Here is a 26750-nt window from a genome sequence, read left to right as displayed (position 1 = left end):
GCTGTTAATCCCAGGGCAATAAAAATTGGAAAGGAAAACCCATCCTATACAGTTTATTTTCCCACCAGGGCCATTTGCAGTGTGTCTTGTGACCACTGCACACACAGAAGCAGCTGTAAAAGAAGTTTTGGCAACTCAAACTCCTGAAGTTCTGATCCAGTTTAGGCAAATGAGGTAACTTTTGTAAAGAAAAATGAAGAAGTAAAAACTGAGTCATCATCTTTGCATGTTCCTGACTAAAAAATAAATCAATTAGCAGTAAAGCAGGTTGCAAATTTCACTGGAAAGGCTTCAGGGGAACAAAGGAAGAACAGTGAGGCTTTATTGGAAGGGACTGATGGCAGCATCAACAATAACCCAAGCACCACTGAACTCCTGAGTGTTCCTTGAAGGCTGCTGTGTGATACTCTCTCCACGTGGCACTGACTCCAAGGTTCCTGCAGCTCATGGCCCTGGAATTGCCTGGAAGATTTCACCATGGATTTTTCTGATAGGATAATGTATTTACAGACAGGCAGCCCATGGACTGCTATGGCTTGGTCAAAAGCCTAGGCTCTTGCCATTAAGAGACTGGAGTCAGGAATCTCAGGTCCTTTCCTGGGTCACAGACTTCTTTTGGTACAAAACCTGTCTTTGGATGTCACTTTCTCACGTTTTACTGCAGTGGGGTGCTTTGGCATAAATTATTTGGCAATCTTCAACAGAGATGACAGAAACTGTAATAAATCCTTTAATAGAAATTCTGTGCACACAGCAGAACTGAGCAATTCCATCAGTTCTGCTGTTTCTCTAAACTGTTTTCTCTGAACCATTTAATACCCTTTCAATAAATACATAATAAATAAAATGTTGCAGAAAAAAAAAAAAAGAACCATTTGTCTATCTTCTACTTGCTATGAACAGGTTTTTGTGATAATTACCAAAAGCAAAACACATATTTTATAATATGATTAAAATGGTCTTTCTAACATAAGTGAACTTCAGTATTAAGGTGCTTGAGTAACCTGAATATTGCTCCCTTTGTATGTATCAAACACAATATTATTACACGCTATTCCTCTCCCTTTAACTTCATCCTTGCACCAGAGCACCACCCGGACGCAGTCAGGATGCAGGCTGGCATGCAGAGGGACAGGAACTGCCATCGGCAGCCCCTCCCATCTCCTCTGCATTCTACACAGACACGGCAAAGCACAGGATAAGAAACAAGTGTCTTGTGGTTTATCCACAGCTGAATGCTACCCTGAGGGTTCTCCTCTTGCTCTTCCTGAAGTCTCATGCAATGCTCAGGAAGTCAGCTGAGCCACACAGGTACTCTCTAATTGCCTGTTCCTCATTTCCCAGGGCCTGGACTGTGGGGGGATTTGCCAAAGTCCTGGGCCACAGCTCGGGTTTGAAAAGCTCGACTGAGTTCAAGAGCAATCTGCAGCTGTGGGGGAACCAAACCCAAGCCACCCTAATTGGAGATATTTCATAGGCAGCTCACAAAATTCGGTGGAATTTTACAAGTTTAACCTCTTCACCTGCTCCACATACACAAAGTAGAGACAATGCAAACTTAGCTTAAAGCCACGTCGTGAAAATAACAGTGATCCAGGCATTAGAGTGAAAACACCTCAAAGCACAACCAGGAGAAAATGAACAAAAACCCAAACTCTGTTTTCAGAGAAGGTCTAAGCTAACCTGAAATAGAGAAATCCATACACTGAACAAGGACAATGGAACCAGCTATTGAAACCAATCATTTACCACTCCAATATTTTTGTCTGTGCACTGAAAAATCCTTAAGTGGGATAGAAAATACAGAGTGCAAGATAGTCAGAAGTATAAACACGGCACAGATCCTGACATCTTCTACATCTGAATGCTCAGTTTAACAACACAAAAGTGCTATTTATGAGGGAGATTTGTGTATGTGAGAGCAGACTGATCATAACAGATTGGGAACTTGGCATGATTTTAAGGGTGACAAGGCAAGACACACCCAGAACAAAATGCACCCCTCAATAAACCTCAAATCCATGTAACTGGCAAATTACTAACACTAAATATGTATTTTACATAATCAAAACAACTTTTTCCTTTAGTCTTATTACTGGAAAAGGTTGAAAAAATTCTGCCCAAACAACTCCTGCAAAACGATTTCAGTTCAGCACAGGAAAAACCATCCTTCAAATCTGTCAGAGTAATAGAATATGTGAGGCCATGCAGACCAAGGCTATCCCACCAGGAAGCAAAGTTCTTGGTCCAGCCCAATTCAGCCTCTTTCCAGAGGCACAGTGGAGTTCCCTGGAAAGAGCACTCATAGCATTGACCTCACAATAGCATAGTTTTTCTGACATCTATTTTTTTTCCTTTTTACATGAGATTTATCACATTAGTAACAGATCTGATGTCTTCAGCAAGATAAACCACTCTCAGCTTACAGATATTTTGCCTGAGCAAGGACAATGACTTTGGTGGTTATTTTTGTTTCTTTCCACAATGAACTCTGATGCTGTCCTAGAGGCTAATTACATCAGGAAAGTAATCAGCATTTTGAGATGCTTTTTCCTGATGCTGTCTTCAAACCACATCTATTCAGCTTTCATCACTGCTCTCCCTTCAAACACCCCTTATCCAGAATGATCTGCTTTGGAACAATTCAGATGGTTGATGTTTCCTTGATAGGCAGTATCTGTCACTTGATGCTGAGATTTGCAGGCTGCAAAGGCAGTTCCATGCACACATTAAGTGGTTCCAGCACTATCGTAGCAAATCAGATCAACCCTGATGCATCAAATATAACTGAGGGTCTCCATAGAAAGTTCTTTAACTTCTTTAATGCCGCTGAGCTGCCATTAATTAATCCCCAGAAGGGATAAATTCAAGTATCTGCATGCATTGGGCTTAATATTTTACTTCTGCCTATTTCTCATATCTTCTGGAGAAGTACATGTCTTCCACTTTGTTTTGATTTTGTAATATCGTATTGATGACTTTACTGTTATTAATCTGTACCTCATACTTCTGCTTGAATATCATATACAAAAGCAGAGGAATCAATTACTTTACACAACCCTCAGCATCTTTTATGCAACTTCTTCATTTGCTTTGCTCAAATACAGCCTGATTTTTCTGTGTAGTAAAGAATCAAAGACTTGAATAAAAGACTTGATACCTTTATTAATGCCTGATTGATCCAATAATCAAAACTAGGAATTATCTTCATTTCAGCATTATATTACAGAAAATTGTGCCACTACACTGCCTTTAAAAACAATATGTAATTTTCTACCACTCTGATTTTGTTTTATTTTAACTGAAATAAAAAAATCAATAATTCTTAAACTCATTTATCTGATTTTTCTCTTCTTTCAGGAAGGGTCATTACCTCCATGTCTTTCAGCCCCACTATACTTATTAGTTTATTTTCCTCAGTTCTACTGGGCTATATCAGATCATTTGTGTACCTTACTTTTTTTTATCTTACAAAGTCTATGGGTAAGTAATTTGCTGCCTCTTTTTCTCTCATTTCAAGCTATCAGTAAAATAGGTAAAATTAGAAGATACTTATTTCACACATCCTGTTTTATGGGGCAATGAATAGTACATTATATTTTAAGAAGAGAATTTTAAATAAATGTAATCAAACTAAAGAAGCCTGAGACTGTTTGGCCAATTCTATGGCTTATATAACAATTCTGTCTCTTGCTCCAGCAGAGACCCCAGTTCAACAGCAGTGTCAGGGAAGGGGAAGCAGGTTGGTGCACAGTGCACAGAAGCAGCTCTGGGAGCAGCCAAGCCTCCTGTGAGCCATGCAGTGCTAACAGCTGGATCAGGATTTCAATCAGCCAGCTGCAGACACAAATCCTTGCTGCCTTCCCTAAATGAAGGTTACAGACTGAAGTCTGACACCAGTGTTGGGTCACAGCTCTCATAGGATCAGAGTAGCCTGAGTGGGAAGGGACCCACAGGGATCATCCAGTCCAGCTCCTGGCCCTGCACAAACACCCCAATAACCCTGCCCTGTCCCTAAGAGTGGTATCAAAATGCTCCTGGAGCTCTGACAGCCTTGGGCCCATTCCCTGGGGAATGCCCCACCATTCCTGGGGGAAGAACATTTTTCTGATGGCCAACCTAAACCTCTCCTGACTTCCTGTCATTCCTTCAAATCCTCTCACTGGTCATGAGAGTGAAGAGATCAATACTTGCCCCTCCACTACCCCTCATAAAGGATGCTGAAAACCCCAGTGAGGTCTCCCCTCAGTCTTCTCACCGAGTGCCCTCAGCTCCTCCTCATAAGGAACACTCAGCTGAGAGACTGAGTTGGGCCCATCCTCAGCATCTGTGGGGTCATCATCCAGATCACCCTGATCAACTCAGCTGCTCTCAGCCTTGCACCTGGTCAGCTCAGCAGAGAAGTCATTTGGGAGGTGGTACTGGAGATGCCTCCTGAGTGGAGTGCACTGGGGAAACAGATACACACATCCCAGAATACTCCTTGTCCTCATGCAATGAAAGCCTGTCCTTTGCAAGGAGTCCTTGTAGGGCAGTGATTGTGGGGCAGTGATTGTGCTGTTCCCCCAGAACAGCTCCATAGGCAGCAGCCACTGTGCAGAGCAGCCCAACTCACAGCCCAGCCTGGAGGGAAACAGCACAGGGAACATGCCCCACTGCTCCCTCAGCCTTCTAACACTGCATGGAAAAGTAACAACTGCATGTAAAATGTACTTTGCCAAACAGCAGAAATACTAAACGTGCCTCATAAGTCCTCCAAGTCTTCCATGGGAACACTTGAACAAAAATACGAGGTAAACTTTGGCATATTCTGCTGAATAAAAGCCTCATATATCCAAATTTTTCTATTCACATTTTTGGCAAATTTTAAGATGTAAAAATATAATCCTGTGAGGATAGACAGGAAGATGTAAATGTTGAGGTTGGAACACAGACCTCATGGGGACAGTGTTAAATGGAAGAACCTTGGGTTAGTGGAGGGTCAGAGGCACAAAGACAGCACAGTTACGTGGAACGGCAGCAGCACCATCTGCTTTGGGACTCCTCTCTCCTAAATCCTTGATTTACAGAATGTACAGAAACCTGAGTATTCCCCAAAATGCTTACTGACTTCTACTTTCACAGTCAGTGAGCAAATAAATAGAGCATCAAAACTGAACTCCCAATTCAAGCCAAACTCCAATAGGCTTTTCAGGAAAAAGGCAGAAAGGCACCAAACATTTTTGGTTTAGTTACTCATCCTACAAGTTAGGGTTTGTTGTATATCTGCAGTTAGTAACAACCCTCTAGTGGGCTACAGTTCCCAGTAATTAATGATTATTTGTTCCCTTTTCTCTAAATAATACAAATTTTGGCTCTCATGTTGTTACACAAATATATATACAAACAAGAAAAAAAGGGCAAACCAATGTATTTTGAGCTAACAAGGTCCATGATTTCAGAAAATAAGAAACATGCAAATAATATACCAGAGCTTATATTTCTATATAACTAGTAAAATTAAAATAAAATTAGGGGGAAAAGCCTCACTGAATGGGGAGCGTATCAACTGTAAAGAAAAAGTAGAGATAATACAGTTCTATCTTGCCTCAAAAAAAGTACAAGTGCAAATTCTGGTTTTATTTTTAAAGCAATTTTACTTTTTCTCTTCTTTGGTGCCTTATTTTAAAAAGTTATATATTGAAAATACCAAATTTAGTAGTTTGGAAAAAATTAGCAGCAAATTTTATCATATTTCAAAACTACAGTATCTATTTATTGACTGCTAAATGAATTTAGGAAAAAGGGAAAAATGTATAGAGTGATGTCTCACAGATTACTTTCCCCTCATATGATTTTTAATAAAAATTTTGAAGTTTAGGGGTGGAAGCAAAAGTTGACATTTACTGACATTTAGCAGTTAAAATGCAATCCTTTCAGAGAATGAATAGCAGAAAAAAGTGGGGGTGGAAGAGAAGGGAATCGACTTCTGCTCTGATTACACAGAAGAAAAAAGTTAAAAAGCGTGGAATGAACTGAATGAAAGCAAAAACCACGAGTATTTGCAGATGAAGGTCTCCCAAACAAGGGGGAGGATGTCAGATTTCCCAGGAATACTGACTGTGAGCTCCCTAGAAATACTCCCTACCAAACAAGCAGTCAGCTCTGGACCATTAATGGCCCTCAGTCCCCCCAAGTGGGAGAGATCCCTGCTCCTGATGTCGCAGCTGCAGGAATCAGTGACCAACACACACTGACAGCTCCCAGCATGCTCAGGGTTCTATTTGTGTGGTTAGCAAAGTGCTTCATAAACGTAATGAACCCATTTCCTAAAAGTAAACAGAAAATAAGAAAACCCTCGCAAGTTTTGAAGCAGAGACATGATTGCTCTATGCAGATACAAAGCAAAGTCAAGAATTCTGTATTATCATGCAACAATATGTGCACAGGTATCTAAGGATTGCTACAGTCCACAGGTAGAAGGTATTTCAATGAGTAGCTTGCAGATTTAGATTACATGTGGTATGAAAGTGTAAATTATCTTATTAAAGTTAATTTATTTTTTAATTAAAGTTTAAGTATCATTTGAAGGCTTGAACAGACACCTCAATGCAGCCTAATTTCTCAGCAGGGTCATTGCATTAGAAAAGTTCCTCCTATGAATGGTTTCAAGTTAAAAAGTTGAAACTGAGGGAGATCTAGCCTGGAGAGCTCTTTTGCAAGAAAACCCAAACCTGGTGGACTTGGGAACTTTAAAGTATACTGGTCTTCAGAGAAGGTGAGGAGCCCTTGGTAATAAGAAGCAACATGAACCAGAACATTTATATTAATAATATATTAATAATATTAATTAATATATAATCTCAGCCAAAGAACATTTAATGCTCTTGTGCACATAAAGAGGGAATGACAAGCAGCAGTCTCCTGGTAATCCCCTGCACAGCAGGAAATCAAGGGATGATGGGACACATTACTGTTATTAATTTTTAATATAAAACAGAGCACTGCTTCCCGATGATGAAGGTGGTGTGCTGTGCACATGAGAAGCTGGTGACCAGTGGTGATAATAACAACACCTCCCCCTACCAAGCCATCCCAATTTTAACTTGCTCAAATGCAGATGGAAGATCGAGTTTAAAAGACAGAAATTTCCCTTTTGGTCTCCCAATCACAGCATCCTCAAGAAGCAGAAATAAATATCTGGAACTTGCATGACTGAGTTAGAAAGCAGTTTTTGAGCACACAATACAGTCACAGCATTCTGAGTGGCCTCAGGTTTGAGTTTAGAGGGTTTACATAAACAAAACCAGAGAACACCAATCTCCCCATGAGCTTTGATGCTTGGGATAGATGGGAAAGACGACATGGGAGAAGCTCCACACTGAGCAGGATCATGGATATTTTCCCATGCTACTCTCAAATTTCAGTCCCACAGCCCTTTCTCACACTGACTGCCCAGGCTCCAAGCTTGAGCCATTCTCCTCCTCCAGAACTGCCCTCCTGTGAAACCTGCTCCCTTCTTGCAGGACCAAGGAAATCCTGCTTTGGTTTTAGACCCAAGCAGTCCTACACAGTTATTGCCTCATATTGCCAAAAATGAAGACTGCCACAAACAGCAAGAACCATTTAACAATAAATTGCTGTGTTGGATGTTTCATTGAACAAACGCTTGTGAGAATTTTTCCTTATTTTTCCTGGGAGACTTGGCTTTTGTGCATACAACACAGGATTCACCCTCCCTCACACCTCCACAACTTATTCAGACAGCAGAGAGGTGGGAAAGACTCAGAACTAATTGCTCTCATATGAAGTGTTTTATCAATAATGTATACTGCTGTTTTCTGCTCCTCCCGAGTGCAGCAAGAGGTCAGTGTTTGCAGGTCTTGAATGTCTTGTCCCATTTTTCAACAGTAACAGGCACAGAGGCCCAGCCCAAGCCAAGGCAGTCACACCTGTCACAACAGAGACACCCTGGCAAGCGCGGTTTCTGAAATCCAGCTGGAAAGGAAAGTCACCCTTACACTCCCTTCACCTTCGAGGGGATTTTAACAACAGTATCTCAGCACCAGGAAAAAGTTATTACAGGGCTAAGAGACTGGAGAAAAGCACTACTTGGTACCAATCCACCAGAACTGGGACTGTTTCTAAATTAACTGACCTTTCCCCATGCACCACTCTCACTTTGGCAGTCTGCTTCCCTGCACACTAGTGCCAGCAACCTTGGGAGATGCTACTTTGTAGGTTTTCAATCATTAAAAAAAAAACCAACAAACAAAACAAAAACAAAACAAACAAAAAAACCCCCACCACTTTAAACCCTCCCAACTAAACATGATAAACATGGAAAACCACCTAATTCCAGTACACAAGACAGCTCTGCAGATCTTTTGCCCTTTGTAAGCATGACTTACATACCACAAACTCTGATTCAAAGCCAGACACTTGCTAAGAAAGTGAAATGAAGAGTAAGAATACAACCAGCTACCAAAGTTGTTTGCAATTCTATTCCAAGTTCCAGATACAAAGCTTAGCCTTTAAAAGTCAATAGCAGACATGCAAAAATTTAATTAAAATCTGCATTGGGGTGCACTATTTCATCATATATTTAAGCCAGTTTAAAGTATTAACTACCCATGTCTGAAGTTTCAGCTTCTGGTTTTAACTGTCTTTAGCAGTTGGGTTTTACCCTAATTCATATTAAATGTGAAAATAAGAAGCAGAATGTGCTTGAAAAGAACTTTCAATAACATTACACTGTTTGTATTTCCACAGGCCAAGTCTCATAAAGCGCCTTCCTGCCCTGCCCTTCAGAAGAGGGGGGAAAAAGGATCTTAATATGAATAGATGTTGCAAAAAAAAAAAATATTTCACCTTATATTTACACCCAAGTTTGGACAAGTACAAGTTGCTGAGAAAGACACACCCTTAACATGAAACTATTGTGCAAGGGATGGACATTACCCAGAGGCACAGCCACCAGCAGAGCTGAGGCCACAGCTCCATTTCCCTCTCCTTAGACAGGAGGATATTGTACCCCTGAAGCAGCAGTACACTTAACACAAGAGAAACAATAATATGCCTTCTGAAGCTCAAAGTTTCATTATTTATCCTGACAGTTTTGTATTTATCAGTTGTAACAACAGGATCTGGAAGATCACAGTCAAATTTGTACAGTATATTAGAACTACAGGGTGTTTCTTCACATTTGAAATTCTCAGAGAAACTCTGTTTTCTTTCAAGATCTCCACAGCAGCACAACCTCTCAGCTCCTGGGGCAATGAATTTCACAGGTTAACTGTGTTTTAGAAAATCCTTTTAAATAATGCAATATTCCACGGTCAATAGCAGTGAGGCTCAGTTCCCACCCTAAGGAAATGGGTGCCTTGGAAAACCCAACCAAGCAGGTTTAATTGGAGCAGGTTTCACATTACTGGGCAAGGAGAATGGATTGACAATTTTTCGTGTTACCATTCACATGCAGACATTGAACATGGGTCAGAAAGAGTAGTGCTCTGCTCCCCTTTATCACAAACTTACTGCCACAGGGTTTGTATGTATGCAAAAGCCCTATTTTGTCCACAGAAAAACTCTTTAAAAAGCAGAGGACACAGCAGCACCCTTACAACAGAGGCTTGAAAGAACAGGAAGCTTCAAAGCATCAAGGAACCATCAAGCCCCATCTACCTCCCAAGTGTCAAATTTTGACTGTAAATTGATTGGAAAGGGAAGAGTAGAACAAAATGAAAGGCTTTTACTCTTCACGAAGACAATGAGGACGTTGTGCTGTAGCGTGGCTGCAGCAAGGCCGGTACCGTGGCACAGCAGCTGAGCCAGAAAATGCAGCCCCCTCCCCTCCCTACCTTGGATCTCTGACATCTTTGGTGCTAACAACTCGTTGCTGTGGAAACCAGACTGCTTCTGACAAAGCCACATTGACTCAAAGCAACATGTGGGAAAATGGAATAAGGCCCTGAGAGAAATTAATCCTTTACACGAAAAATAAATACAATTTTGGTTAAAAATTAAGCAAGTTAAGGGGAGTATTTCTGTGTTAGAACAACAGGCAAGAACAACACCGGCAAACGCCAGGCCTTGTGGCACTGTAAAGGGATTTTAAGGACATTTCATCCCTGAAATATATGGCATATTCAGGGCTAAGGAGTACACAGGAGTCCAACACAGAACACAGGTGTGTGAGGCAGCTGCTCCCTATCCAGTTTTTAACTGCTCTCCTTCGAAAACAAAACTACACCCAACCCCACCCCACAGTAGAACAGAAGCCAAGGCTGGTACAAGCCAGCACTGAAGGGCTTTCGCAAGGCCCAGGCTGACTCACACCTGGGCAAAGCACCCAGCCAAAACCTCAGCACAAGGCCTGGCCATGGAGTTCTTGAGTTGCTCCACGCCCTGCCATTCCCAAACTGTTTCTATATCTCAGAAATGCCAGCCAAAAAACCCATAAACAATCAATTTTTTTTTCTGATTTCTCCCCTTACAACAGTCTCAATAAATCTCTCCTCAGCTCTTGTTGACTCAGATCCCAGGAGCTGCTTTAGAGCCTGTTACTTGGAATACCAGCATCCTTAAGAGAGTATTCAAGAAAAAAAAAAAAAATCCTGGGAAAAAGCCCATGGACAAGAGCCAGAGTTTGAACTGGCAAGACTTAAGATCCGTGCACAGTGCAACTTTAATAAGACTGGCTCCTTATCCAGATCATCTGAAATTACTCATAAAGATGGCACACTCAGAATGATTTGTTTGGTTTTTGGGGGGTTTTAAAACAAATTCAGCAAGCAAACTTCTCTGGAGGAAAATTTAACTTTTACACAAATCTAATGTTTGGGGTTTTTCTTAATACAGGCCATGAAAGCTCCAGTGCAAAATGCCAGGTATCACAAAGATTCAGGAACTCGGAGGCCACTTGTGATTTACATGCTGAGCAAGAATCCTCTCCCCCTTCACTCCCGAGGTATTAAAATGCCGCAGCGTTACAGCTTAATCTCATTTACGGAGCTTTGAATCATCTTAAGTACTTAGGAAGTCTGTGTAAAATACCACAATCCCTGCAGTTTATACACCCTAATCCAGACAGACCGCACCACCAGCTTTCACTGCTGCTGATGGAAAGAAGTTCTCACGGTTTTCCAATTAGTTAAGCAGGTCATCTCCCCTCCACCTCCAGCTCTGGCCACCTCCCTGCCACTTCCCATCACTGTCACAGTGTCTTCGGAGAGTGCAAGAGCCACAAGGACTTCACACAACTCTGCAGGACCAAAAGACATAAAGCTCTGCAGACAGGACAGCTGTACTGTTGCTAATGGAATATTACACACCATCCTAAAGTCTGCTGTTCTAAAGACACATTTATCATGGAAAACCTCCAAAACAGGGAAACATATTCAGGTTATATGAGAAATGGGAACTTCTTCAGGGTCAAGCAAAGACCAACTGCAAAAATATTTAGTGATGCAAAATGCTGCATGATGGTGTAAATAAATCAAAGATTGTATAATTTTTTAAATGAAAAAATAAATCACTGTATACAGTGAAGGGGTTAAAATGGAACAGTCTTCATAGGTAAAATATTAATCCACTAACTTCCTCAAATTCACATTGGCTCTTGCTCCCAATAATGGTGACACCTCCATCTCTGTGCTTCCCATTAATTTATCACAGCATGGATATAATCTCTGCTTTCTGCTGAAACTGAACTGGCACAAAAGACAACAAGAAGCCATTTATTCTCAGGCCAGGCCACTCTTAACACAGGGTGCTACCACAGACAGAGGAAAATACACTAAGGAAAAAGGGATGTGTGTGAGCCTTGACATTCAGTTATGGACCTGATTCTTCCCAAATGTTATCAGGTTTTGCCAATCTGGGAATCTCTCTACATGATATGACCATAAGTAAATACACCTGAAGTACACTTGCATTGTAAATTAAGTTTAAAATTCTTGCATCTTGTTCCTTTGCACTTAAGCTGATTTGCAAAATCCAGTTACCTGTAACAAGACTCCCACAAGAACAAATCAGCAAGGTTTTCCTTTGGTTAAATGGCACAGGAGGATTTATACTATAAAGCGAGGAGGGGGAGACAGAAGAGCCTTCTGGTGCGAGGAGGGTGTCAGGCGATCAGTGGTGTCTGACCGAGGCACACACGTGCTCTGCTTTCAGCACCTTCCCCGCAGCTGAGTAAGACACTTATCCGGAACTTTATCAGGTCTTTGAACCTGGCAAGGCGGGGAACACGCCTTGATCTTCCCGAGCTTTGTTGCCACGCAAGTCAGGCTATAGCGTGTGCCAGCTTGCTGAGAGACTGGGGAGAACAGAGAAGGTGCAAAGTAGCATCAACATAGTTTTGCTTATTCAAGATGACTTAATGGTTTATAGCATTATAGCATTTGGCTTTCTGTTTCTGCTTCTTAGGCTTAATTAATTGCCATTGAAAAAAAGAATTATTACATGTGGTTCCATTATTTCAGACCGAGCCCATCTTTTTATTATTTTAATTATTTGCTATATTTCAAATAAAGAGCAGACCAGTCAAAAATGTCAGATCTTCAAAGTAAATTGATAACTCCTCGTTTTTTAAAAATTAACTAGTCCAACTGACACTTTGAAAGGTGCCAGTCTGGCCCCAATAAGTACAAAGTGCTCAAAGACTCTGGTCTTGAATGACTCACTGGTTTAAAAACAAATCTTGTAGCAGTAGAAACGACCCACTTTTTAATCGACTGGAAGTTATTTTAGGTATTTTATGCATATTTACATAATAGTCACCAAGATTGGCACTGAAGGATAAAATTCAAGGACCAGTCTGATGCTATCCATATTTTAGGCACTCCTCTGCCTAAAGGAGTGCCTTTTAGGCTGCCATTTAACTAGAACTCTTCTGAATTCCTATTCATTCTATGCTGTACCCAGCTTTGATCTACAACACAGCTCCTGGACTTGGTTATCAGACTAAGCTGTGTTACTGACACTGAATTTACTGTAGCATGAGATAAACCAGCATAAATACTCTGCAGGAAACATGGTAGGTAAGAGAGAACTACAGAATACTTCACTAGAAAGTGCTGATTTCCTCCAGAAACACACAATCATTCCAGAAGAGCTGCTTCACCCTGGATAAAACCTAACCAACTATTACACTCGGTTTCCCAAACTGTCATCTCAGTTCTAAGCTTAGCATACCATTATTCTTCCTCATACCAAAAATGTTGAAATGTTTCATTCCTAATCTGGCATAATTCTCTTCTAAAAATGCAATCTGCAGCATCTAAAAAGATTGTTAACATTCCTATTCTACAAGCAATCATCAGCCTAAAATAAACTTCACTTTCACTGTGTGCAGTGCTTTCTGCACTGCTGCATCATTTTCCTTGGTCATCACCTTACTTCAGGCAGCAAGCAGGGTATTTTACAAGCACCAGCTATTTACATAATTTGCAAAACAAATACTTTGGACTGTAAAGTCTCCTATTTGTGAGCAATCATGACCTAGCTTCAGGGTAAACTAACTGGAAACAGACTATCCCAATAATAGCTTTTGTCATGCAGAACTATTTAACGTAATCAGAAACATTAAAACTGAGTGGGAGACAGATACATAGCTCAAAACTAAATGAAACTGAGGCAGAATGCTCTGTCCACAGCAACTCACCTATGGAAAGCAGAACAACATTCTTTAGATAGTCCTACGTCCAGGTCCCAAGAATAATTTTGGGAAGGACTTATTTTGCAAGATTTTTTTTCTCCATTACCTGCTTTCTTTTCTTTTGAGAATAAAGTTATGCTAATACTTTTATGCGTAACAGCAGAGACTCCTACTCTACAATTATCATTTCTACAATTCACTAAACGTTCTTCAAACCTAAAAGGCAAGGAGGGTGTTCAATTTTGTGTTTGCTTTATTTAACATTTGGGCTATGCCTATTTGTCTTCAAATCAGTAAATTACAGTCACTTTTCTGCTGGCACTCAGCAGCACAACCCATTTTCCATGTGGCAGGGAATGGCTTAACTCACTATTTATTCTAGAGGATAGGTCTGTGTGTAGATGTGGTACTTGGGGACATGGTTCAGTCGTGGGCTTGGAAGTGCTGGGTTAATGGTTGGACTTGATCTTTAAGGTTTTCTCCAACCTAAACAATTCCATGAAGCAGCAGGTCCATTTATGCACATTCCACCTGAACCTGGAAGTGTTGGATGGCTGGAGGTATCTGCAGTACGCAGGGGATGTGCCCAGTGCTCAGGAGAGAAGCATTTTACCACTGCTTCTCAGGAGTTACTCATCCCAAAAGAGCCAAGGTACCCATAACCAAGGTACTCAGCTTTCCTGAAGTTCCAAGAGTCTTTGTTTTATGCCTGAATTGTCCTTCCTTTTCTTCTGGAAAGAAGCACCATCTGTTTACTGTAGATGAATAGTATGGCAATGATGTGTAACACTGTTTTTGCATCGTGAAACATCCACCAAAATCATGAAGTGCAGATGCAGAGAAGCACTAATACCCTGCAGGAGGCTCTCTACGTCTCTGTTCTCTCTATTTTTCTTATTTCTTAATTCCAGCTCTGAGACCTTCCAACCATTTTCCACAAAAATAAAGGAGATAATCAAATACATTGAAGTATTATTTTGACACCACCTGGCAGGAATTTGTGCCAAAAAAGAAACAAGGGAGAGGGAAAGAAAGAAGAAGGAGCTGCAGGTTGGGTTTCTTTTTAATGGAAGGCAACTCCCGGGAGTTCACATTTATCCTCACAGATAACCAGCTATTTTGGTTTCCTTCTCTCCCTAAAAACAGTGAGGAGTGCAAACACCAGCAGAGAACACATGGGCTGATGTCAGTTAAGATGGGAGGTTAAACTTGCCCTGAAGTCCCAAAAGGTGAAGTGAACAGAAGGGGGCAGGCTGGCAGAGAGGAGATAAAAATAGAAGAATGACTAGACTTCACTTGACAGCTATTTCTGGATCAACTACGGAAAGAGATCTGAGAAGCTTTGCTATTTGTAAGGAAGACAGAGACCAAAACATAGCTGCCTTCTCGAAGGCCACAGTCCTGCACAGCAGTTTTGTTTATGCTTCTACTTTTCTAAATCCTCATGTTCTCACTATTTGGAAACAGTGCTATTCAGCCAAAACATCATTATGTGTCTAAGTGAGAAACCAGATGAGATTTTCTGGAGCAGGACAGCAATGCCTGTGGCATTTCAATTTAACAGAAACAAAGCTGACAGCACATTGTAAACTGGGTAGCAAATCACAATGCCAAGCAGAGTAAATGAAGCCACACAGTATTTTAGGAAAATAACCAAAACCCTGCAGTATCTCCAAAAGGATATCTTGTGTTTTCCCACTCCAAAATGATTAGTGAAATTCTAACCTGTTCCAATTATGGATATGGACTAACACCAACAACAGGGACCTCCCAATTATAGCATGGAGTGCTTGACTGATGTATGGCTCTGGGGATGAATATTTTTGCTTGTTCAAGCCCTTTCCTCTTGAGTACCTCTGCTAAAATTCCTTCCATTGAGTAATTTCTATCCAGACCCTGGCTGTGCTGGCTCTGTTCCCATTTAAAAGAAAACCTGCAGGCAGAAAGCAGTGCCATCTGTCCAGTCAGGAGCTGCTTTAATGGGCAAGTTTGATGTGAAGGGGAACAGCCTATTACACTTTATCTTCAACAGCAGGAGTGATGTTCTTCCTTTCCCAGGAGCAGGTTACAGCAAGCACTCTCATGCCTGAAGAATTTGTCCACAAATATACATAAATCTCAATGGATATGTGCAAGCAACCTCCAGAAAAAAATCCATCCAGCATCCCTTTTTTTCATGTTCAACTCGCAATTCAGTCTCTCCATTTCTCTTTACCTGTCATACCAGTTGGGTTTGCTCTGTAACAGCTTCATCAGCCTCCACTTTCTATTCCTGTAAGTGAATGATAACCCTGCCACCACACCTGAGAACGAGCAGTGGCAAGGCCCTGTTGTCCCTACATGGAGAATTCTGCTTTGAAGCTGTTTCAGCATATTTTTTTCCTAAGGTTCTTGTCCCTTTTACATAACTGCTTTGACTGGATGATTTACTCTGAACTGTCATCTGGAGCAGGTCTGGGACTTGTGTGGCCCAGTTCAGGTTTCACAAGAAACAAAGGAAAAACTTCCTCTGAATATTTTCATCTTTGCAAATATCTTCAGGGCTGGGAAAAGATCTTTCTATTCTTGCAAATTAACCAAGCAGAGTTTTTATCCCTCCTTGTTGGGTAATCTTCTCACAAGACCATCTTTGCAGAGAGCAGTGGATTCTCTCTGGGCTGCTGGCAGTTTTACTTAATTGCATGTTTAACTTTTTATTCAGCACTTAAACCCATAACGATGAGAAATGCACATATACAAGCAGCAAACTCCCATTCAAACTCCCTAGAGAACTTACAAACATTTTAATATTGCTGCCATACTTCTGTCCTCTTCAGAAGAAAAGCACAAACATTCCACAGCTGGATGGGAAGCAGGATTTAGAGGGTAAGTTCAGCGATACATCAGCTATTGCTGACCTGTAATGACTGGGGAAGTGGACATTTAGTCCTTAATATATATTAAAAGTTCTGAAAAAAATCAGCCAACTCAACCAGTGCTAAATACAAACAGGTATTAGAGACTCCACCATAGGTTCCTTCAACCCATCAAGCAGAAGACATTCTATCAGGGCACAGCAATTTCCATTCTCTTCTCCCTCTCCCCAGCTGTGAGGGCTAAATTAAAAAATAGTTTCCAGATGCTAATATACATTGGATTATATTTCCTACTTCATTCCAGAGCTACAAAATTTGCTCTGGAACATACTTGTTGCTACTGGATTGCTCTCTGGAAAGGCAACTTCTGTTTTAAAATGCTTCCAGCCCTTAAGACTGCAAACCCTTTGAAGTACGAATGATCTCTAACCAGCAATAAAGCCACTGAACTCCTGAAAACAGCAGATCAGCTTCAGCATTAACTATTATCCTTCATCAGAGTATGCTAAGTTTAGAAATTAATGTTGCTAGCACTCCAGAAGGACCTGATTAATGGATCATCTCAGAGATGCAAAGATGTGACACTCCCCATGGCAGGTGCAAAACCCCAGTACTGCAGTCTGTTGTCAAAACCTCCAGTTCCCAATGATAAACTTCTGTGAGTCAGCTACGTGAAGCTAATACAAAAGAGTATGATAAACTACATAAGAGTGTTGGAAACACATGAATTAATCAGCAAATTATTGTATTATAAGCTTTTCTAGTTCCTCTATTATTTTTTTTTTCAATACCCAAAGCTGCTAGGTATTTCCAGGCTTCTCTATCACAATGCAAAGGCTCTGGTGGGGACAGCAGTTCTGTTTGCTAGAGACCATCTCCAGGCCTTGGCAGAGGCTCCAGCTGACCACTGGCAGATCCACTCTGCTCCCAGCACACATGGAGTGTGTTTAGGGAAAGGAAGGATACCTGAGAGCCTCCTGGACCCACCAGATTAACACCAGCAAGGAATCTGTAACACCCATAAGTAATTCTCATTACAATTACTTCAGCTGCTTTGTCTTCAGGTACTGAACCATCCTGGTTCTCATTTAGGCTGCTTTTTTCTCCAGTAATGTGGTTTAAGAGCTCCAAGGAAATTTTCAAGTTTAAAAGCTGCAGAGCAAAAGGCAAGTAAGCTTTATGCTCTCTAATGAATGGTTATTGCTCCATTTTTTTAAGTGGTACTTACCACCATAAATATCTACTAAACTCACTTGCCATACTGGTGTAATCAGTGTTTTCCCAGGAAATATCCTTTGGTAAATTGATAAAAAAATAAAGTAGGAAAATAAATGAACAACTAGAAACGCTCCTTAAGAAAAATCTTCATACAGAGGAAAGACTGAAGATCAATGAACATTTAAGTATTTCACAGCTTAGGTCTATTCACTGCACAAGATCCAAAATAGTTTCCTTTGTGAGTATTGCATAATATGTTCATTCAAAATCTAACAAGTTTTCTCCCAGAAAACACCAAGACACGGTTCTCTCCCCCGCTTTCTTGTCTTTTAAATATGAACACGAGACTTTCACAGCTGATAACATTATTCTGGAAACTACACAGAATATTCTGGAAAAGGCTGAAGCTGGGACTCCAGTGTTGTGATAGCCAATGTTTCCACATATTCAGATTCTTCACGCATCACTCTTTGAGAAAGGTAAGCACAGAACAAGTAGCTTTTACAGGGAATGAACTTTGGCCTCCAAACCATAAATAAGGAAAAAAAAAACAAAACACACATACCTTCAAAGCACATTTCTGGCCTGTCTCCTTGTTGAAACACTCCAGTACTTTGCCATTGATTCCTAACCCTAGCACACGCTTGGAGAGCTTGTAGTCGTCTGTAACTGCGTGTTTTTTTATCTCTAGCTTGACATGGGCTGTTCCCCCAGGCAAGGATTTCACACTGCTCTTGCTCTCCACGTGACTCTCTGCCTGGGATTCCTGTTCACCTTCACTTTGTTCCATATCAGGGAAGAGTCTGGGATGACAGAGATACCCGACAGATTCCTGTGGGGTATCCTCAGCAGAGCCCCTTCTCTTAAGCAATCAAACCCAGTGCTTCAAGCAGTCCATTTGCTCGCCATTTAGTCCTGAGTAAAAACGTAAACAAGTGTTAGTAACTGATGTCAACTAATTGTTGTCCCACCTCACCGCTTTTCTCTTAACAAGATGACCAGGTGCCAGAGAGAATAAAAGTGAAGGGTCACCTCAGGAAAGCACACTTGAACTTCGCAGACCAGTCATCCCACTTCCAATACACACAGCTCTCAGTCTGCACGTATAAATCACTGCTTTTATTGCAACAAAAAGTAACTGAGTAACTGCTGAGTCTTGGAGTAACACTACAGCTAAGCTCTGTACAACAGAAGAGAGCTTCGAGCTCATAAACCCGCATCAACCACTTGTTGCCTCAATGTTTTATGTAGAAATCCTCACAATGGTCCCCTGCCTCATCCCGACGCTCCCAAATTACGCAAGAGAACCACGAATACCTGGACTGAACCCCAGAGTGGCACTGCCTGGGCAGGCACCGAACTCTGGGACTGTGCTTTAATTGCCTGGGTCCACATGCCAGGGGCAGGGACCACCAAACCTCCCAAAAACTGAAGTCCGTGGAGATGCCATGGCGTGGCTCCCGAAGCCGAGAGGGTCCCGCTGGGGACTTGAGGGGGATCCCCGGGGCGGGTCCCGGTGCCAGCAGCCCCGTTACCACGAGCGGAGGCGCCGCTCGCTCAGCCCCCCGCGCTGAGGCGGCGGCGGAGGGCGGGAAAGCCCTGAGGCGAAGCCGGGAGAGCAGGGGGTGGCGGCGGCGGGAGCCGGGCGGGGGCAGCTCCACGCCGGAGCTCGATTACCTGCCTGTGGCGGCGCGGCCCCAGCCGAGGCTTCCCGGAGCGACTCGGGGAAGGCGGGCTCTGCCTGGGTCCGCCCCGCCGCCCCGGGCAGGTGCGCGCCGCCTTCCCGCCCCGAGCCGCGCCGGGCTGCCGGCGGCGGGACCGGCCCGAGCCCCGACAACCGGCCAGGAGCGGGCCGGGCCCGAGCGGGGAGCGGGAGCTGCCTCGTGTTCAGGTTCCACTGCTCGGCTCCCCTGAACAACCCTGGTGGGGAACAACCCCGCGGTGATTTTAAGGTGATCTAGGGCGGTGATCTTAAGCACGATAATAATTTACTGTGGTAAACGGCCCTGACAGAGGGGGAAAATGAGGCTGCGGCGGCGGCTCCGAGCTGGTACCGCAGCGCGCCCGCGCGGTGGCACCGCCGGCCCTTCCCCCTGTGGGCTCCTGTGAGAAGAGGGAGAATCGCCACGTTCACTCCAAACTCTGTGTTAAACAGGCTGTTGCAATGAGAGACGATAGCAGGCAGTGATCCTTCAGGCGCTTGGCTGCCGAAAGGGTGCTCTCAATACAGTCGCTAAACGCGACCAAAGACGCGGTCAGTCTTTCTTGGCACTTTCAGATGCACAGTCAGGATACTAAAAGAGATGGTTCCCACAGCAACTGTCGCTCATCACTGGTGCACAGAGTGTAGTTCCAGGGATGTGAAATGCTGAGCTTTTTTCCCTACATGTGAAGATGAGTCATGCATCGAAATGGAGCTGTATTCGTATCACTGGAAGGAGCTTAAAGTTCACATGCTTTACAAGTTAAAAATACATTTGTCATTTTACGTAACATAATGGCATCTGGAGTTCTAGCAGATAGGAAAATAATTAAAAGGGCTAATGAGCCCTTTCTCCAAGGAATAAAAAGTAGTTCAACTTAGCAGGATGCAGATCTGCAGTATATCACCATGTGATGTGATGCTACAGCTATTCTGCCTCAGGTTTCCCTTCCAGGCTTTCAGCAGTTCAGCTGCTGGAGGGCCTGCTCCCCCGATTCAGTTCACTTATTCTGGGCTAATCAAATCCCTGAGGAAAACAGCTATTTCCAATCTTTTCAGGTTTAGCTGTCAGCCGTCTTAGTCTGCATCACCTCCCACTGCAGTAGTCTCAGAGAAATGTGTATGTAGCTGTGAGCTCCCAGGTTGCACACCTTCAATAGCATGGTTCTGCGGTCACCAGCTTGCTCTGATTTTCCTTCCCATGGCTTCTGCCTGTCTTTGCTTTTCTGTTTGTCCTGAATGGTAACTTCCTTCTCTTTGCAACAGGTAACTATTATTCCTCTTCTCTGCACTCAGTCACTGGGGGCCAGACCCTTCAGAAAACTTCTAAATCTCTCCACTCTCTTCTGCCTTTTTTATTTTGAAAACCATAGTCGCTCACACCCATCTGTAGCTCCCATTCTTGGCCCCATTTTGGATCTTTCCATGTAACTCTCACCCAAAAGCTATGGCTGCCCAAAGCAGGCAGGAGTTACACTGACTAACACATTGAAGCTGGTAGAAGGCGATTTATGGCTCTATTCTAAGAAATATTAAATGTTGCAAAAATTCCAAGCAGATGTCTACTTAAGGGGTTGCTATTTTCTATAGTGTGTCAGAAGTAAGAAATTTCATTAAGAAACTATGACTCTAACTATTACAAGAATGAGTTTCTAAAAAAATAAGCTGTACATGGAAAGCTAGGAGGAAAGATGAGGGAATGAGACAGGATGTGTGAAATTAGTTGGTTCTACATGTCTCAGTTATGAGCCATCTCCTGATGAGAAGAGTTAAACTGGGATAATAAAAACCACATTTTTCAAGTCAGAGGAGTATCTCACTGGATGAAAAGGATGAAAAGCTTGTTTGGGTTCACCACCTGATGTTGCCTGAATATGCTCTTGGCAAAGTTCATCATTTTATCAGCAGCCAGTCATAAGTCTAAACAGGGCAATACACCTAAAAACCCAATGTGAATCATGGTTAATAAGGCCTTACTTCAACTCTCTGCTAATTTCAACCACCATAAACTCCTAAAATGCCTTTTTAGCATCAGCCCAAGTATCAGACAGCCTCACTCTACACAAGGATGACCCCAAAACAAAAAGCAGCTCCTGAAGCCTCTCTTGGTGCTCATGGCAGGTGAAGATCCACTAGCATCCTCTGGAGATGCTTATGGAAAATACACTGACAAGTCCACTGCAGTTCCTTGAGCCAGTGGATGTTTTTCACTCAAACAGATGTTTTTATTTATTGATTGATGTTAGCTTTTTGAAGTTTAAAAAAAAACCCTAAAATAGTACTATTACAGGCTAAGAGCCTGCTACAGCAAAAGTTCTTTCATCTTCACAAAAATCCCTAACACTGTAAATTAAATATTAATCCTACTTTTACCAGAAGTCCCCAACAGCAACAACATAGAGCAAGTTAAATTTCAAAAGAGAATTTGGTATAGCTCAGTTATGCCTGCTTTTCCCCAAAATAAAACACTGGCTTGTAGGAGAAAACAGCAGATATTAAGGTCCTGTTCTTTAAATAAGCTTAGGGGCAGCAGCCCCTTTCCTCTAACCAGTGCCTTAACCTGGTGAAGCTTTTTATTTTAGCCAGCACACAGTTTGGATATGTTCTCCTTGATTTTATCATGTCTTGGATATCACAGATACCTGCTTTACAGACAGACAGCACCACTGTTTAAACAGAGAAGGTTAATTTTGGCTATTTCACTGGGTATTTTCACTGCCTCTTTGTTGTGCTGTAGCAATTCAATAACTGGGATCAAAGACATTTCAGACTTTCAGATGTCTCATTTCCTAATAAAAACAAAATGAACTGAGTTTGCAGTCATCTGGAGAGCTAGGAAAGCTGATGTCATCAAATGTTCTCTGAGGGACGGCAGATCTTGAGGAGTAATACCTGAATGGTACAAGGATCTCAGTTTCCTTGTATACAAAAGCGATTTGCTTGGTGGTCAGCCCTTTGATAGCAATGTCTCATGGAAATAGCTGTGATAAAGAAATTACCAGCTGAAATTCTGAAACTTTGCTTTGTCTGAGTAACAGCTCTCTATTTTTTTCTGCTGTTATGAGAAACCCACACTCACAGGATGCATTATATAGATGTCACCAAAGAGAAAATCCTCTGTACTGTCAGGTTGAAATGAGGACACGGCTTTGTCTGGTTGGGCGGTTGCAACAACCTTATTAAATCCCCCAGGAAGTTCTTCAGAAACTGCATCTGTGATATTAAAAGAAAGAAAGGGCAGCTCTACAGAGTAACATTTTGATATGAAGGAGAACAAAAGCAGTCTCTTGTAGGATCTTTAGTTTAAACTGTCATGTACACAGTGGTCTGAAACACAAACTATATGCATTTTTTCTCGCCTGTCTTTTGGCTCTGCTCTGGAGGTGTCTGTCTCAGACTTATCAAAAAGGCATGAAAAAAAAACAAACTCAAAAAACTCATCAGCAAACAGCCTGGCTCTTTTTTCTCCTGGCTGACAAAAAAACAGGTTTATAAAGCTCTTTCATAGGCAATGATCTTTACTGATGCTTTGTTGCTAGAAGAACTTCTCTTTTATTCTCAACACCCTCTGTCCTTGTGTCCATGGGATTATAGTAGGGTTTCCAGGAGGAATTAAAATTCTGTCTATGAAGCAGCTTTTAGTTAAGGAAACAGAAGTCTCAAGAACACTATTATCACCATCTGGAGAGCCTGTCCTGGTACTTGACTTTGTTCCTCAAGATAAATTCCTCCATGTTAGCACATAGCAGGTATTTGCCTATAGAAATACAGAAGAGGATAGAAAAGCTGCTTTTTTATGCCTGGCTTCAGATATCCTATTACAGGTACCTTGTCTTGGTCATTGAGAAGGCTTTGGGAGGCTCCATCTACGTTCCTCCACAGCTTATTGATGGGGGTGTCAGAGAGATACCAGCTGGACATTTCCCTTTCAGCAGACATGAAAAAAAGATACATTTTTTTTCACAGAAGAATCATAAATCAAAAGCATAAAAAAACTTCTAATCTGTCTAGAGGAGATGGTGCTTCATTTTATGCTGCAGTGGAGCAGAAGAAATTAATCTCTTTCATGGAAACGTCCTGCAACTAATGGGTATGACAGCATTACTTGGGAGTCCTGGGCTGGCCTTCCAGACCACTCAGGAATACAATTTTTGCAGCATTCGAATCAAGCAGCAAAACTCCTATCAGATGCCACACTGTATCACCTTCTAGGTCACCATGTGCCACAAGCCTCAGGACAACGAATATGCTGAGTTCCTTATAATAACCCAGGGTATTTTTTCACAGCTTGAAATAAAACCCATTCCTTTCTGAACATCCTACTTCTCATGGAGCCAGCTCAGATGTCCCTGTATCCATGGCACAGCTCACCCACACCCTGGAGACTCCTCCATTGTTACTCACAAGGTTGTGAAATCAAAACCACATTAAATGCAGCACCTGTTGTTGATTACAGGAGTTGGTGTATCCTACTCGAATAACGAGCTGGCCCCTCTGAACAAGGAACAGCTGCTTGTTATTGGTAACGTTGGGTCACACCCTGCGGTTCCTTGCGCTACGGCTCAGGGTAAGGGCCAGGCAGCAACCAAAGGGGTGACTTACATTCAGTCTTTCAAGCTACTGGTGAAGGTAAATCCAGCCCCCAGGCACACAGACCCCTCTCAAGCGTTACCATTCTGGATGTCACTTTTCATTTACACCAACTCTACAAGATCACAGGAATGTCCAAATGCCCAGCCGAAGTCGAGTAACACCCGCAGTGGGAAGGGACTCTGACCACCGGTTTTCCCAAGAAGACATTTAGCACCAGATGGTGCTGTTGTGTCAGTGAACTTTCCTGGGTGGCTTACTGCCTATTCTGGATTTTCTTCCCTGACTTTATTGCAAGCTTTGAGCTTTCTTTGATACCTTTCATAACTAAAGCCTAGCATTAATGATATCACCCAACAAGATTTCTTGCTACTGCCTCTGTAATGTCCTTATTATTCAAGACAGTACTCTGGAAAGCAATTTATATGAATATAAACTGGGTTTAAACAACTAATTTGTGTGAATGTCAGCAATTTATATTGACTGTGCAGGGCCTGGGACAATGGCACATCGGGCACACTGTGCTGTTCCCGTCTTGGGGCATTGCCCTGTGCCCGCGGACTGCCAATGAGCACAACGTTCATGTCGAGTGATGAACCACTGCTGAGTGCTCCTGACTTCAAACTGATCACAGATTTTTTAGATAAAACAGCCCAGGCATTAGCCTGAATATTTTTTTGCGGTAGTCTCCTAAAGAAGTTTCCAATGCAAATGCAAGCTCCTTTCAGTGATGCGCACACCCATCAGCTACTTCGACACAATGCTCATCTCTCCGGGTCCTGCAGGACCGTGAGCAGAGCGGCTCGGGTCCGGTGCCTGCGGCTGGAAAACCAGTGCGGGAGAGCGGGACGGGCACTGGGAGCAGCCGCTGCCGGCACAGCGCAGACCCCGCTTCTGCGGCGGTGTTTCCTCTGCACAGTACTGAGCGTGCCTTCCCTGCGCCGGAGATACAAATGGCTGCTCAGCCCCAGCACAGAGCCTGCACAAAAAGCCTCCTCCAGGCCAGGATCACTAGATGGAGCCCAATTCTAAGTGAAAAAAAGGATGCAGACAGCTCCTCAATGCCGGCGCCGCGCTGCAGCGCTCCTGCCGGCACACCAAGCTGGGATCTCAGCGTCCCCCCCGAGGCTGACGACGAATTAAATATCTTCTGAATGTGCAGGTTCACTGTGGTGTGCCGGAGACAAGAGCTGCTCCCACCTCCTTAGTCTAGATCTGTTCAAATCCATCGTGCTGCTGCACCACTGACAGAAGATTTAAACAACCTCGGATTTAGATATTGAAGGGGCACAGGCACGCAGGTGTCCTCTGCAACCCTGAGCCAGGGCTACAAAGGGCCCTCCGGTCTGAATGTTGTGCTTGCTGTGCACAGGAAAGGTGAGGATTGAAATTCCTCTGCCAGCCCCTCGCCTCCCCTGTGAATTTACACACGTTCAGAGGAAGTGTGAACTGAAGTCTGTCAGGCTCAGAAGCAAACTGGTCAAGGAGTGCCTGCAGGCTGATATTCCCACCCCTTTGAGATGGCCCTTAGAGTACTGGATGGATGGATGGATGGATGGATGGATGGATGGATGGATGGATGGATGGATGGATGGACGGACCTCAGGACCTCTCTCTTCACATAGCTGAGTATTATTAGCAGCACTCATTACTGCACTGCCCCTGATTCAGGACAGAAAACGGATGGAAGTGTGCAGGAGGCTGAGTAGCTGCCAAATGAACCTGTAGGGAGTGAAAGCCTGAGTCAGGAGCTGAACACAGCCTGCCTGCTCTCAGGCTCATTCCCATGAAGGGAACACCCTTCTAACCTCACCCTTATCAGCATTCTGCCTTCCCCTCTGCTGCCGGCCCCATCCACTTCTGAATGTTCTGAACGGCACAATGATTACTAATATTTTTAAGTATTTGACCTACTGCAATGGAGGTGACAGACAGACCACTCTCATTCTCTCTTATCTCTAATACCGGAAGAGGTGGCAACTCGTGGCAGGAAAAGACAAAAGCAACCAAGCTTTTGTTATAAAGTGTTCAAAAATAAAAGGGTCAATAACCCTAAAAGAAACCGAAATATTTCCTCGTGGGTTGCCAGATTTTAACTCGACAATGTTCTATAAATGCAGGACAAAACGGTGGTGGTGTAGCCTTTTCCAGGAGACTTTGCTGAGCTGATACCTGGTTCACAGGAGACTCCCAGGTGACCAAGACAATCCTTATAAGACAACCTATACAGCGTGACAACCACACAATCGCTGCCCACAGCAGCAGACCCTACAGCACACCCTCCTCCTACTCCCCAGGTTTCACTGGAAATTGCCCCAGTCCTCGTTTGCCCCTCCAGCCCCCCGGCCTTGCCGCTCCCCGAGCACCCACTGCACCGCTGCTCCAGCGACCCGGAGAGGCGCTGCCAGCTCGGGGAGGATGCCGAACCGCCAGGGAGGGGAGGCGTGAAACGACACCGCAAAACTACAAATGCTTAAAAACAAATGGAAGGACAATGACACCCAATTGCGGGAAAATCAAAGGGAGCGGCGCACAAGGCCGGGCAGGAGGCGGTGGGCGCTGCCGGCCCCGCCCCGGGCGGGCCCCGCGCATGCGGCGGCGGCGCCCATTGGCAGCGCCCGGCGCGCCGGCCCCGCGTTCCTGGAAAGTTCTTGGAAATGGATCAAAGGCGTTTCCGCGAACACGCGCGGCGGCGGCTCCGCACGGCTGCCCTCCCTCCCCCCCCTCCTCTGCCTGCCCACCCGCC

The 26750-nt window shown here is 43.3% G+C and overlaps 1 protein-coding gene across 6 annotated transcripts in view; it reads right to left on the bottom strand.

Annotated features, from left to right (window-relative positions):
• The window catches only part of MAPKAPK3 (MAPK activated protein kinase 3), a 57158-nt gene extending 37684 nt beyond the window's left edge, over positions 1–19474 (bottom strand). For 4 of the 6 annotated variants that reach the window (XR_008432994.1, XR_008432992.1, XR_008432993.1 and 1 more), the window contains exons 1-2: positions 19030–19332; positions 18278–18627 (exon numbers count right to left, since the gene is read on the bottom strand). Coding sequence is in view for 3 of the 6 variants with exons in the window: in XM_053953767.1 (XP_053809742.1) it covers positions 18278–18502 (225 nt within the window). In the remaining 3 variants the exon portion in view is untranslated. Of the gene's footprint in view, positions 1–18277; positions 18628–18744; positions 18826–19029; positions 19333–19389 lie in introns of those variants that run through there. The other 2 variants (XM_053953768.1, XM_053953769.1) reach the window with 2 other exon arrangements.
• Positions 19475–26750: the final 7276 nt, after the last annotated feature.

Source organism: Vidua chalybeata, chromosome 12, assembly GCF_026979565.1.
Source record: "Vidua chalybeata isolate OUT-0048 chromosome 12, bVidCha1 merged haplotype, whole genome shotgun sequence".
NCBI lineage: Eukaryota > Metazoa > Chordata > Aves > Passeriformes > Viduidae > Vidua > Vidua chalybeata.
The sequence above is the reverse complement of the archived record's forward strand: the minus strand, read 5'-3'. Positions and strand labels throughout refer to the sequence as shown.